The 15,239-nt window shown below is 37.5% G+C and overlaps 1 protein-coding gene across 2 annotated transcripts in view; it reads left to right on the top strand.

The window, feature by feature from the left end:
• Positions 1-9,336, top strand: part of LOC123718050 (bromodomain-containing protein 4-like) — a 49,851-nt gene extending 40,515 nt beyond the window's left edge. For both annotated transcript variants that reach the window (XM_045674414.1, XM_045674413.1), the window contains exons 5-13: positions 603-778; positions 1,345-1,527; positions 2,516-2,669; positions 3,376-3,502; positions 4,079-4,491; positions 5,232-5,374; positions 6,085-6,166; positions 6,749-6,885; positions 7,285-9,336. In XM_045674414.1, coding sequence (XP_045530370.1) covers positions 603-778; positions 1,345-1,527; positions 2,516-2,669; positions 3,376-3,502; positions 4,079-4,491; positions 5,232-5,374; positions 6,085-6,166; positions 6,749-6,885; positions 7,285-8,376 — 2,507 coding nt within the window. In that variant the 3' untranslated portion in view covers positions 8,377-9,336. The remainder of the gene's footprint in view (positions 1-602; positions 779-1,344; positions 1,528-2,515; positions 2,670-3,375; positions 3,503-4,078; positions 4,492-5,231; positions 5,375-6,084; positions 6,167-6,748; positions 6,886-7,284) is intronic.
• The last annotated feature ends 5,903 nt before the right edge of the window (positions 9,337-15,239 follow it).

Below are 15,239 nucleotides of genomic sequence, written 5' to 3'. Positions count from 1 at the left end.
CAAGATACCAACCGTGTCACCTCAACGTCCGTCGTACCACAACTGAGCGTTTGTTTAAGGCTATTTTTGCCGCGCACGACCACTATGTGGAACCAGCTGCCCACTGAAGTATTTGCAAACCAATTCGACTTAGAGTTCGACTTAAGAAAAGAGTGTACCAATTCTTGAAAGGCCGGCAACGCTCTTGCGAGCCTGTTGACAATGTGAGTGTCCATGGGCGGCGCGGTGGTATCACTGAACATCAGATGAACGGTGCTTGACCTGTTTAAAAAACAACATGAAAAACACATGCGCTTAAACGGTGAAGGAAAACATCGTGAGGAAACCGGCTTGCCTTAGACCTAAAGTCGACGGCGTGTGTCAGACGCAGGAGGCTGATGAATTTGCCAATAAGATTGAGAAATTATGACACAGATACAGAAATCTGAGGCCCACACCTAAAAAGGTTGTAGCGCCACTGATTATGAATAATATGGTCTGAAAATGAGAGTGTGTAACAAAGGCTCGTATGAAGGAAAACATCGTGAGGAACTGGCTTAGACCACGAAAAAGAACAGGCAAGATGTAACGACATCGCTGTATAATTTCAAATTAACTTTCAGCCCTGGATGCAGACAGCCCAGGGGTGGTGGTGTTCTCATACCCACGTTACTGTAGATACAGAGCGATTCTTGCCCGTTTAGAGGGTATCCAAGCTGACTGGTTGAGGGACTCCCTGGTGGCCGCTTTGGGAGGTTATGCGGCACCCACAAATAACACTAGGATATTGTATTGTAAGGTGAGCTATCTATATCCAAACACTGACAGGATCTCGAACAATTGCGGCCAGACTGACTCACTATGAGTTGGAGAAATGTCCGTCCACACGCCTTCATACACGAACCAATTTGATTAAGAGTGCTTCAAGAAAAGAGCGTATCAATTCTAAAAGCTGACAACGCAGTTGCGAGCCCTCTAACCTAGAGAGGGTCCATGGGCAGTGGTATCACTTCACATCAGGTCAGCCTGCCCTGAAGTGTGGAAGGATTTTGGTTTTTTGGAGAATTTTCGGGTGTCTATACTAAAATCTATGTTGCCACGTTGAGTGCTACAATAACAATACATATAATAAATAGGTACAGTGATGATCCCACAAAAAATATTCATTTTGGCGGCACCGGCCTCATCACTTTTGTTCCATCTCAATAAGACATTTTATTTACAGCCCATGTATGGCCAAATTGTAACTAAAAATAACATATAAACTTAAATAAAATACCATTAAGTTATTTACAAAATTGGCAGTAAACCTGCTATCTGCTAATCTTTTCCAAGTATATTTTACATATAATCAACCTCTTCCAGGACACCTTCGAATATCCAGAACTAGAAGGTCATGAGTTCGTGTGTAACCATCTAGCGCCAAAGATGAAGGGACGCCCGCGTGGGCGGCGGCGAGCGCGGGCACGCGACCGTGACCACGACCCTGACAGTGACCGTGACTCGCGGTCAAGTGATAGTGATGCTGCGTCTCCATCGGATCCTAGGGTGAGTATTTTGATTTGCTATAAATGCTCCATGAATGTTCAAATATAGTTTACTCCGTTGACCGTTGTAAAATATACACTATTAACAATATTCTTAACCTAAGTAATAATAATATCTAAACATTGACAATTTAATTATTTAACAAATTGAAAAGAAATGGTCCCTATCCTGTACCTTTCGGCAGTATTTTCTTGCTGTATTGCGTATATAGTATATTATGTCATATTATTTATTTATTCTTAGACTCATACAATTAAATAAATAAATAAATCAGTGGCGCTATAACCTTTAGGTCTGTGTATCAGATTTCTGCATCTGTTTAATGATCAGTCAATCTGTGCCCGACACACGCCGTCGACTTTTTGGGTCTAAGGCAAGCCGGTTTCCTCACGATGTTTTCCTTCACTGTTCGAGACATGCGGACATATAAAGTCCATTGGTGCACAGACTGGAATCGAACGTATGACCTCAGATGACAGTCGTACGCTGAAGCCACTAGGCCAACATTGCTCTAATACAATAGAAAACTTATACATACAATTTTTACTTAACAGAACCTATATCTGTTTCTAACAAATGAATAAAATCCTTGTGAATTTCTAAATCTATCATAAACCTAAGTTTAAACAAATAAAGTGACTTGAAAGTGGAGATTTGACACTCCGTCACTGCCGATCTTCTCGGCTACAGATCTACCTGTTCGCGTGCTTAAAGACTGGTCCATAAGTGGTCATACGCCGGTATTAAATAGCTGAGCCCCAGTCTTTCGAAGGAGCATAAAAGTAGTACTCGCAAGCCCTCTGGCATTAAGAGAGTTTGTTGTATAAAAAACAAGAATTTCCGGTCCCAATAATGACTTTGTTTCCAAGATAGTGTCGCTACTGATAGTCAGAAACCCTCGAACTTGCCTTGTTCACAATTTAAGAACACAGAAGAACTGGCAAGAAACTCTCTGTCACTCTTTTTAATTGAGATGTGATACTTTCAGATACAACGGCGGGTGTCTCTTCGAATTGGCGCAGACAAGCCGAGTGAAGATGATGAAGGGGGAAAGGAGAAAGAGAAGGACGAAGCGTTCCTTCTAGAACTTAGAGAGTTTTATAAGGAAGACGTTAAGATTGTACACACCAAGTATAATTATAGTAAGTGTTCATTAGTCGATTATAACGGGACCATACTACGCTGTAAGGGAGTCTGCTGCAAAACTTGAACCTCGGCTTTGGCCGAAAGGAAAGCGAAAGCTCCCTGGAGTAAGTGACGTACGTAAGGTCCACCTTCCCTGCTAAAGGCGGTTTTTACTCTTATGTGATTGTTTTGACGCATTACCAGCTTTTATGTGGTTGGATCATCCGGATCCGTTAAGACGTGTTCTTTAGGGGTCTTTTTTTTAGAATGATGTTTAGCCTGGTCTAAGTGGCGAGTGGACGCTTACTTCTTCCATTGGGCCCAATGGAAGAAGTCAGCTCAGGAAGTCAAGCTCCAGGTCGTGGAGGTCAACGTTTTTCATGTAAAAGGCCGCAATGCGCGAAGATTACGCTAACGTAAGACATGATTGTTCACGTGATTCCTTTTATTCAAGAGGAAACAGAGCTGCTCTTCAAGTCACTTCGAGCTGCTCTTTTAGCCCAGAATTTTTGCTGTTTCTGAACTGGACTAACACGGCCTCAGATTGTTCCTAGAAGGTTGCGTTACAAAGGCTCGGGGATCGCTCTCGCATTCTACGGCCCCATAATTTATATATAAAATAGGGGAGTATGTCCCTGATTTATGTGATTCCAGTCGTGGTTAACCCAGATATATTATTAATAAATTTTTCAAAAAATCTTATACGGTGACTTCTTTTTACAGTTTCACTACGAAAATTGTATTCACGCGTGAAGTCTTACGGCGGCTACGAGACAGTGTGTCGAGGGAGGATATGGTGTTTGATATATGAAGGAAAACTAGCGCCGAGGGCAAAGAAATTATATGAAAGGTAAGCAGTAAAAGAACGCATGGAACGTGTGGAACCAGCTGCCTTAAAGAAAAGATCGTACCAATTCTTTAAAGACCGGCAACACACTTGCGAACCTTCTGGCGATGTAAGTTGGGCATCCATGTCCATGGTCCATGGGCGGTGGTATCACTTAAAATCAGTAAGAGGAGTCCTGCCCGTTTGCCCCTTTTCTATAAAAAAGCGGTATTAGCATTTATAAGAGTAGAAATCCTTTACGGGCTTCTGCTCGCCTGCAATGGAGCAGGGAGTGTGGCGGTGACTCACTCTGCCCTGTCAAATAGCATCCTGGATTGCATTGGTACCAAAGCCTTTTTAAAAAAGCTGTTAATTGAATAAAATAAATATATCATCATCATCAATGGATGTACAGCCCCTTATAGGCCTTAGCAAGTGTCTTTCGACTTCCATATCTATTTCGTGGTTCTTCCTTCGAGGTCCTTGACAATTGGAACCCACCAACGCAGCCTTAGTCTGCCAGGTTTTCTCTTACCAGTAATGAGTTCAGTAGGGCCTTGGAGATAAAAACACATATGATATATGGGGAATAAATTGCAGATACCTCTTGCCTCTGGAAAATCACCAACGCCGCCAGAACTCCCGGCTCCTCCCGAAAATCAACGGCAAAATAGACGATAAAACCATAGACACGATAGACGTCACAGACTCGCCTCTGCGTGACATAGACAAACCGATAGACAAAGCAGACAAACGACTGCGCACGCCGTCGCCCAAAGACAAAATTATTCTAGACAATGAAACTGGTGAAATATTAAAAGACGAAATTAATGTAACTTCGAAACCGGCGGAAGAGCTGAACAGGGAGTTTCTAGAAGCTTTATCCAAGCAGAAGGAGACGGAGGAAAGAGAAGAGAAGGAGAAAGTAAAGATTTCAGTGAAGCCCGTAGAGAAATTGATTGAGAACGACGATAAGGGTTTTCTGAATGAATTGACGCAGAAGTTGCATTTGGGTGAGTGTTATTTGTTTTAATTATTATAATTGAACCCAATAAATAACTGTCATCGGGAAAATGCATTCCTGTAATACACAACTAAACCTTGTTGATACTTGCAATTGAATTTACTGATTTCTATAAAAGATATATATATATATATATATATATATATTTATAAATACAGTAAACCCCGCTTAAGACGATTTCTCAGGGACTCTACCAAAATCGCGTCTTAAGCGAGAAAGCGTATTATACGGGATAGGAAAAATAAAACGAACTACATACTATTACGTATTATGTTCTTATTTTAGTATATATAGGTATTAAATTATACATTTATGAATTATGTTAAATACGTAGTGTAATTATAATAACATTATTTAAAATAATCACTTATTTTAGTTTTTCAGAAATATTTAGATGTAATTAAAAATAATTCAACTTTGCAGCTTTGATCCAAAGAAGCTACATAGCGTCTTAAATCATTAACAGTTGATAAAGCTTGGGCGTTTGACAAAAACGCAGTTGACTCATCTTCGTCTTGATCGATGATCGACCTTCTTCGTAACAGTTGAAGAGAGTTCATATATTTGGCTATACTCTCGGGGCGTAACTCCAACGATTTAGGAAATCGCCACGCTTATAAAACTAAAAAAGCCTATGTGAGCAATTGTACATTGGCTCGTACGTTGCCCGTACTAGTCAAGCAGATACTAATAAAATCGTCACAATATTGAAATGTAATATTATTTCAGGCAACACTGACACTACAATATTAAAAGAGCTGTCGGACGCGCAGAGCAGTGTTGCCAGCAATGCGCTTACTAGCCTATCGTCACTGAGTGAAAAGTACGCTGTAAACGGACACAGTGCTGTGCCCGCATTGGGAATTGATCAGGTAGTTTTTTTTTAAATCTCTATATATATAAAACCCTCGGGTCACTGTTCGTTCCCATACTCCACGGAAACATCTCGACCTATGCTTATGAATTTTTTTTTATGCATATTCAGTAAGTCTGAGAATCGGCAACTATCTATCTTTCAAACCCCTAAGTGATAGAGGGTGTCCACCCCAAATTTTAAAAAAAATATTATGTGGCATTCAATAATATATACAACCGTAAATCACAAGTTGTTTTCTACACTAAAAATTATTTACACGGAAAAAACAGGTTTTCCGGATCAGCTAGTATGTTATATTTTTTTATTCACTTAAAGTACTAAGCCCATACGATATAATAATAACAGCCCTAATTGCTGTAAACTTATCCTAGTACATAAAATGTGACGTCTATAAACACTAATAATGCATCAGAAAGCTGGTAAACTTCTCTTTTACAACTCATCCTTGGACATAGGCCTCCTCTAAGAGCTTCCATTCTTTTCGTTGTCTAGCTTTGCACAACCCCATAGGGGCAGCTGCTCTATTTATATCATCTTCCCATCTTTTTATTTGTCTTCCTCTTTTTCTTTTTCCAGTTTTTGGGTACCAACTCATTATACCACTTCTCAGATCCTCGAAAAAACCTTTTTGAACACTTCTTGTCAGTCTCTTTCCAAATAGTTGCAGTATGTCAGATTTATCATATATTTATTTGTAAATTTCAGCAAAAGTCACGGCCGGTGGGGCGAAGCTCCCTCCGCGCAGTTCGAGTTAAGCCCATGAGACCGCAACTGCCGTCCAGTACCCGTAAGTTTGCTATCTAGAACTCAGACACAAGGCAGTCCTCTAGAGATTCAGAAATGTTGAATCCTCACAATGATATACGTCGACCTAAGCAGCTACTTTTATTTTCTTTATCCCTATATAATTATGTACATTGTGTATTCGCGGATGCTTGGCAGACACATGTGACTTCTTCAAGACAATGAGTCCTCTCGTGAGATGTGTGCTGCAATATTACGGTCTACTGGTGAGGAAGTAGTAAGCCCTGCGCCTTCTCCTCATGGCATTTTAACATGTGTGATCTTGAATTTGTGAAAGTTGACTACAGTTATCGGCATAAGTGACAAGCACTCAGATTAGTACTAATAGTAATAGTAAATCTAAAAAAGAAGAAAACTTACACAACTACTTCTGAAGAAGATACTATCAAAAGTAAAATTTTACAATTATTCTGAGCCTTAAACGTAAAACGCACAGATTACACACAGGCGAGAGTTGACAAATGACAGCTGATAAAAGTTGACGCCTTTAAGAGACGTTTGACATGCTTTATGACAGTAAGACTGACAATAAGTTATATTTGTGTAAAACTACTTTTAATTTCAGCTCCTCAATCATCAGTGACGGAAAATTCACCGCCCCCACCAGCGCCTTTGACCAACTTCGGGATCCATCACCCCCCTGCGCCTCCCAGACAAGTTCCCCTCAAACCTTCATCGCATAGTGATGATGAAATCGTCGAGGTATCTACAAATATCCAGTTTACCACATATTTAATTAATTTTTAAGTGTTTTTCCGCGCATCATTCATACATGAGGCGTCTTAGAGAGCGTTCAAGTATTACGTCACACAATTTTTGGAGATTCTTGACCCTCCCAGTTCTAGTATCTATACGTGTCTCTCCATTTAACGACAACTCTCTAGAACGCCATAAAATACACAGCCCCTTCAGTGCCGTTATATAGAGTTTACATGAGTTTGGGGGTTTCCACATAATTTGTAACACTGTGCCTTGATTTCCATACAACGTAACGTTAGTACATGCCTATGACGTAATATTATAGAGTTAAAGCGGGTCACAAAATATCTCTGACCAGGGCAAAAATAATAGTCGTGATTAAATTTAGTTATTCTTTCACAGGTCCCATACATACCAAAAACTCCAGAAATAATAGACCTAGATGAATATCCCGAAAGCCCTCAAGGTGTTAAGAAGAAAAAACTAGATATTCTCAAGGAGAGGGGTTTGGAAGTGACGGCTATACCCCCTGCACCCATATGGCCTCAAGTGTTAGCGACCCCCATTGCGCCACTCATAAATCCCACCCCCGTTATACTAAATCCTGCGGTACAACACCAAATCATGACGCAAGCGCAGTTGTTCCAAATGTACAATATTATGCCTCCGAATTACAACAATGGCGCTGTACCACCCAGAGTCATCCAAGCGACTAGTGCGTTCGGGTCTTCGGGCCCCGAAAAAACAGTCTACGGTAACCCAAAGGACCCGTTCATGCCGCCCCCACACGTCCTACAAGGCACCCCCATCAAACCCCAAAGAAGCATACAAGTTGCCGGACCAACCCCCCAAGATATTCTGGATCTTACGTGCAAATCTCTGTCTCCCCCACCACAGAAACCAGCTGTGGAAATTGTCAGATTGCCCGCACAATCGCCCTCGAAAACACCGACTCCACAAAACTTATCCAAAAACTACACACTAGTGGATGGAAAGGCCGTAGTCGGCTCCAATTTAGAGATAACGCTAGTTAATCCCAAAACACCAACGCCGCCAAAACGACCCCCACAAAAGCGGTCCTCGAACGGCAAATTCATCTCGACAAAGACCCCCACGCCCCCCAAAGACTACACGAAACCATTCCCGCCCCCGTCCCCGTCGGGCGTCAAAAAACACCCAATAGTAGTTCCGAATTATCAAATTTCCCGCGACGATGTCTCGCCAACGAGTTCTACGGGCTCCAAGGAGTCCCAAAACAGTGTTCAGAACAATTTAGCTAACGTATTTAAGGGGCAGAATTTGACCCAAATGATGGATATGCAGAAGAACGCGCCCCTGACTCCTTTTATGGACCCGATGTATATGAACGCGTTTTACAGCAGTCTGGGTCAAATGGACCAACGTCAATTAGCTCTCTATAGAGACTTCATGGCGAATCAGTTCAGAGGATATTCGGGTTTATTAAATATAGGAACGCCGACAACGAAAAATTAGTGTAAATCTAGTCGTTAAGCGAATTTGCGTTATGAATATATATTTCCAAAATGACAGCTATTTGAGTTTTTAAATGGGTTTGACAAAGTTTCATTTCTAATACAATTACGTGAGAATGTGTCAATAATTAGTCATGAGTTTCTAGTTTAGACAGACTCTTGCGAGCCTCCTGCGTCTCTGTCAAAAGACCGCTGTCTTTACAATTAAAGACATTTTTTTGCCTACTTCTGCTTTACAAAGGCATTGTAGGGAAATTCTAAATCCATTCCTATTGATCGTGTGATATATTGCGTAGACACTCACGCGCACAACCTCTTACGCGATTTGTGTTTAGTTTTTTATGTAACAGGAGGCTCACCGGATGTTTAGTGATAACGCACGTGGACACTCACATTGCCAGAAGGCTCTCAAGTGCGTTGCCGACCCTTTATGGGACTAGAGATTTCATAAACCATCAAAACATGTTTCATATATTTTTGTAAAAATAGTTCGAAAATTTTTCATAGAAAATCGATTTGTTTGTCAGACCAAAGATTATAGAGTTATTTCATAACGCAAATTATTATTGTGATAATTGTTATGTGTGTTCCGATCTCTTTATTTCCAATGCGATGTTATAACGCTGTAGTATACCAATTGTAAATAAATTGTATAAATAATGGTATGTTTTCCTGACCAACGGGAAAGTTGCCGTAAAATGCCAATTGCAGCTTTGTTTTAGTTACGGCAATTCCTTTTGGTGATGTTTTAGTTGAATTTCAGCCAGTTCCTATTATCAACTTACGAATAATGTCAAAACGTTATTTGTTGGGTGTAAAAGTGATTGGTTTAGTTAGGTTAGAGTAATATTGTTCCTAGGGTAATTTTTTAATTCGCAATGGTATTGCGCTGACAGCTGTCACTTACCGTCGATGACATACGTCAGTCATTCGCTGTACAAAAATAAAGTTATCAAAATTTTGCGGTTTTTTATTTCGGATTTTCTGCACAACACTGATACCTAAAAAAATATTCCTGATATATTTTATCCCAGAGGATGAGGAAATTTGTAATCTACGCTAGTACCTATACTATCAAATAACAAAATTCGGTAGTTTCACAGCGTTAAAACCTAATTCCATGAAGACAACGGGAAAAAGATTTGTCTCTAAAATGTTAAACAGGACTACAATAATTTTGTCATATGTCATCTAGTGTAAACATATTACGTAAGCAGATTTGCTGCAATTTATAAAGCCCCCCCCCCCCCCTTCTTGTCAGGAATAGTGAGCCAAGCACTCAAAAATAAGAGTACATAAACGTATTAACTTTTGTAGGAATGTTCGAAATGAATTTCGTTTAAATAATTACTATTGACGTAATCACCAAAAAGCAAAATCAAGGATTACGTAATACACATTTATGTTGAAACAAAATTTCTGCTTTTAAAATCTTGGAAGTTAGATTTGGATCTATATAATTATTTTTTTGCTTGCCAACGCTCGGCACACTGATACATTGGTACTAGAAAAATAAAATACATTTTTTAATGTGACACACACATGAAGAAATAAAAAAACTACAGGAAAAATGATTTTCGAAGTCTGACAACTATAGTTATCACACCCAAGCCCGAAAACAATTGCCCTAATAAAATAATAACTAAGTCATAAACAATATAACTAAATGACTAAACCAAATGAAATCTTAAAGCTCATTTAGAGCAAGATAAAGTTACGATAGGTTGCCACTTTTACTGAGAAGACTTTTAGTTCTAGTAACTCTAGAATTGCAAAGAAAGGAAAATACTAAAATACAGTGGTATGTCTACTTCTAACCTCGTTAAGTCAAAATATCTCGAAATATTCAGACTAACTGGAAAAAAATGTAATTTCCCTTCAAAGGTAAATATTTTCACTTTATAACTCGAATCTCAAAAAGGTGAGTCCGTAAGTCGTATTAGTAAAATATAATGAAGTCTTACTTGGAATTCTGCGAAATAAAAGCGTTAAAATCCAAAATAAATGTTCAGGTTCGGGGCATCTAATTATTTTTGTCTTGCAACTTTTGTATAATAACTAAAAAATAAAAGGAAGGGAAGAAATGACTAAAATACAGTGGTATCTCTAACTCGAACCTCGTTAAGTCAAAATATCTCGAAATATTTAGACTAACACGAACAAAATGCTAACCCTTCGAAGACTTACGGAGTTACCTTTTTGAGGTTCTAATTATAGAGTATAAATATTTCTATGTATACTCTTAGTTCTAGTAACTCTATAATTGCAAATAAAGGAAAATACTAAAATACAGTGGTATTTCTAACTCGAACCTCGTTAAGTCAATATATCTCGAAATATTTAGACTAACTCGAACAAAATGCTAACCCTTCGAAGACTTACGGAGTTACCTTTTTGAGATTCTAATTATAGAGTATACATATTTCTATGTATTCTTTTAGTTCTAGTAACTCTATAATTGCAAAGAAAGGAAAATACTAAAATACACTGGTATGTCTAACTCTTGGAATTCTCCGAAATAAAAGAAATAAAATCCAAAATAAAAGTTCGGGGCTTCCAATTTAATGTTTTTGAACTCGAAGAACTGTTAAACAGTTTTGGGAAATAAAAAGACAGAAGAAAAATTATTTCTTTAATTTCCATCTCAAAGCTAATTTACAGAAGTGGTCGAAATGTGATTCAATTCATGATTGGGTCAAATTTCTAAGGCCTATGGTTCGTCAGATGTACCCAGCACTGCTCCGCTGTAAGCCAGATCCCAGTAGTGTTCGACTGTGTGCTTCTGGAATAATTCGCGCGCCTGCTTCTCCGTTGGCATCACCTGTAAAAAGTAACTTTTCATTTGTGTAAATCATTATCGAATTAAGCATAAAATTCAGGAAAAAACAACTTCCAAATTGTATGAAATAAAGACGTAAAAATATAGATAAATAAAGTTTAATATAACGTTATTTAACAAGATTTCGAAAAACATTTCAGACTTATTAGGGACTATAGACCTACATTCTGTGCTGTCTTAAAACTAACAATCGAATTTCAACTATTTTTTTAGGTGAATATTCAACATTAACTTAATTATTATTTTCACCGATCAATCATCTTCGTGCCTTCTCCATCTACACGAAGCGAAGTACATTGTTGCCAGTTAGCAAATAAAAGCCATAAACAAGAATTGAATTACAACCTGCACAGATTGTTTGATTTGTTGATTATTTATTATTATTTATATTTATAACAATGACATAATTTTTTATCTAAATAATATTAAAATAATCAAATAAACAGAAATCTGAGGTCCTCTGAAGATCTCTGAAGGTATCTAGATCTTTGCGATCCAACTAAAGTTAAAAAAGAGGTCAACTTTGTGATGTTGTATCTCTAGATCTGCCTTACCGATTTTGTTAATTCATTTACCAATAGATAGCCACGTTATTAAGAAATCAAAATTTTATTGAAAATAATTTTTCGTAGTAGTCGGAGTTGCGGACAGAGATTTCGAATGGTGGAACGAAAATGTTATTTACGAACCCAATGAGAGATATTTTATTAAAATGTTTTAGAGCTTAATAATGCCTTCAAGTCTGTGACATATGTTTTACAATCTATAGCAAAACAACCGCTGTTGGCCGAGTCCACTAGTATATAAGAAATAGTTCTTTTTTATAACAAACAATAGATAGATCTGGCCTGGCTGTACATAACGAACAAAAATTATTGATGATTTGACCCCCTTTAAAAATCGTTTACAGGCCTCAAGAGACTATATTTTTTTATAGAGAAGGATAAACGGAGTCTCATCTGATGTTAAGTTATAAGCAAACATATGGACACTCAAAGCCATAGGCTCGTCAGTGCTTGCCTTTTTAATGTCTTTTGATAAGCAAGAAATATGTCTTCTGGGATTCGAGTGTTAAATGCGCTATAATATTTGTAGGTCAACACTGCTTCAGGCTACAAAAACCATTTAAATTTTAAACCATGACGACATACGTGTAAAACCACACATTATTCTTATCATATTTATTACAAAATGTGGTCAGTAATATCTTTGTTTTATCATACTAGAACGAAGTATGTATAAAATAAGTCATTGATCGAATTAATTTAATTTAATTGTGGTTTGTTTCCTTCTCCTATTTTAGAATGGAAGTAAATAATTTTCCCTCAGGCTTTTCCCAAAATATATATAACACACCATTTTTTTAAATAAATTAATAAGTATCAATCAGTGTTGGAAGAATTAAAAAAAAATTAAATAAAAGGCTTTGCGGGGAGATTAACCAAGCTATTGTCCCCATTTTGGGGCAAACTTGGTGGGTCTTACCAGAAAGATGATGGGGTGAGACCAGGATTGCTGTGGGAAGTACTTTTACGTACCTAGACTTACATCTAAAATGGGGGACTAAATGCGGTTTGCACTCTTATTACTAACGAAAATGATGAAATAATTTAAATTTGATCAAAAATGCAGTGAATTCAATAAGAAAACATTCCAGAAATATATATAACTATCGTTTACAGTGTTACTCAGATCCATAAGATTAACATACAAGAGTTAGAAACTCTCTTCAGCAGTTGGTTTACAACAAGGTGATCCTCTTGGGCCGGCTATTTATAGCCTCGCCATAAATTCTTGTAAACAAAAATCAAATTATAAGGTGACTTCACGGTGGTACTCTAGAATGTAACGCAGATGTTGTTCTTTCAGATAATATCAGATTTTAGTGCAATAGGTCTAAAAAAATGTTATTAATGTGAAACTATTTGTATGGTGAGAACATCGACTCTTTGAAGAATCTTTGAAGAATACATAAATTCATCAATATCAAAAATTAAAGAGCCGACTCAGCAGTGTTCATTTAAAAATTCTGTCATGTGTCTGGGAATAATCCCAACTTAACGTAAGTACTTTGTAGTAGCCCTCTATAGAATCATTCAGTCCTATTTAGTGATTTGGATATTTTATTTAAATCTTCTTTGGAATCTATTTTAAACGTTCGTTTTAAAACAATACAAATCTCTCTTTCAGCGTTTGTCTCATCTGCTCACAATTCTAGCAATCAAAAAATTCAAAAAAAAATTCTTTCAAAATTCTTTATTTGTTCAGATATATGTACAATACAATTCAGATAGAGGCCTCCCTAGTAAGTCAGAGACCTGTGACAGGGAAGCTTCGCTCTTCTTTAAATCAACCAACACAATTGGTTAAAAAAAAAAAAAACAAATATATGAATATATTATGATGACTATGTAATGTGTTTGTGAAAGACGAAACAAATGTGTGCGCGTGTTGCATGAAAAGATGGATTAAGGAAAAAAATATAATAGATGATTTAGCAATGCTTCTGTTTTGTTGTAGTTAAGTGTACCGAGCCAATGGTTTAAAGTTATTTTACATTTATGGTATGTAAGATTATGAAAGCTAAGGGTTTTATTTAAACTATTATAGAGATAAGCTGAGCGATTGAGCTTACGTGCAAAGATTGTCTTGCAAATTGTGTAGCTTATTATATTATGTTGGGTCCTTTTTTGAGGTGTGTCTGTTTTATGTGGAGAGGTTGCGTGTCTCCTAAGGACACAACGGAGAATATAGAGCTGGCGTATGGTCAGTAGTTTGCAAGACTTGTACAACTCTTCAGTTGGAAAACTTTTATTTTTTAGTAACATTATTTTGATAATTGCTCTCTGAGCTCTTTCAAGTGCTAGAACTTTGGTTTTCGCACAACCCCACACTGTGATACAGTAGGTGATAACAGATTGAACTAATGTTTTATACACGGTATATATGATGTTTGGTTCCGCTACATGACGTAGATTGCAAAAAATCCAGCTTAACCTACGTATCCTTTTTATTACTGCATCAACATGGGCGTGCCAGTTTAGATTTTGGTCAATAATCACACCTAAGTATTTAATCTGTTTCACCCTAAGCAGCGTGTCACAGCCGTAGTCTTCACTACAATTGCAATTTAGTTTGTGTAATTTTATGTTAAGATTGGAGGGAGGTTGGCTCTTATCACGTATAGCAAAAGTTATGAAGTTAGTTTTAGATGGATTAATAGTTAGCTGACTGCTGGTTAAGTGCGCGTTAAGTTTGTGAAGATCCGCTTCAGCGTTTTTATAAGTTTCCTCCCATGTATCCCCATAAAAAGTTAGTGCCATGTCATCAGCATAACAAGTGATGATACCTTTATTGATTTTGGTATTGCACATTTCATTGACATATATCAAGAACAGCGTTGGCCCTAAAACCGAACCCTAAGGGACGCCGAAAGAAATCGGGTTTTCATTCACGTTACTAATTAAGTTACCTAGCTTGACTCTTTGAGTCCTATCTGTCAGATAGCTGGTCAAGAGGTTGAGAAATACTCCTCTAATGCCAATATTATCAAATGCCTTTATTACCAAATGAAACACAAACAGTATCAAATGCCTTTTTGAGGTCGATAAATAGTGTAAGACACTTTTGTTTCCCGTCAAGGCGTTCAACTAGGTAATTTATAACGGCTAGGATAGCATCTTCAGTACTACAATTTGACCGAAAACCAAATTGTGTTGGTGAGAGGAGATTGTATTTATTAAGGTAGGATATTATTCTTGAGTTAATAGTTTTTCTAGGATTTTGGATATAGCTGTTAAGATAGAGATTGGGCGGTAGTTACTGATGTCTTTTTTATCACCACTTTTGAAGACTGGATGGATAATTGAACTCTTAAGAATGGTAGGGAAGACACCGGTTTTATAACATACATTGCATAGTTGAGAGATAATAGGAGAAAGTAATGGTGATGCTAGTTTTAAGAAGCGGTTGGAAATATTATCAATTCCAGTTGCACTTTCTGATTTAAGGTTTTTTATTATAGC

Source organism: Pieris brassicae, chromosome 14, assembly GCF_905147105.1.
Source record: "Pieris brassicae chromosome 14, ilPieBrab1.1, whole genome shotgun sequence".
In the NCBI taxonomy this organism is placed as follows: domain Eukaryota; kingdom Metazoa; phylum Arthropoda; class Insecta; order Lepidoptera; family Pieridae; genus Pieris; species Pieris brassicae.
This window is presented reverse-complemented; position numbering and strand designations above follow the sequence as displayed.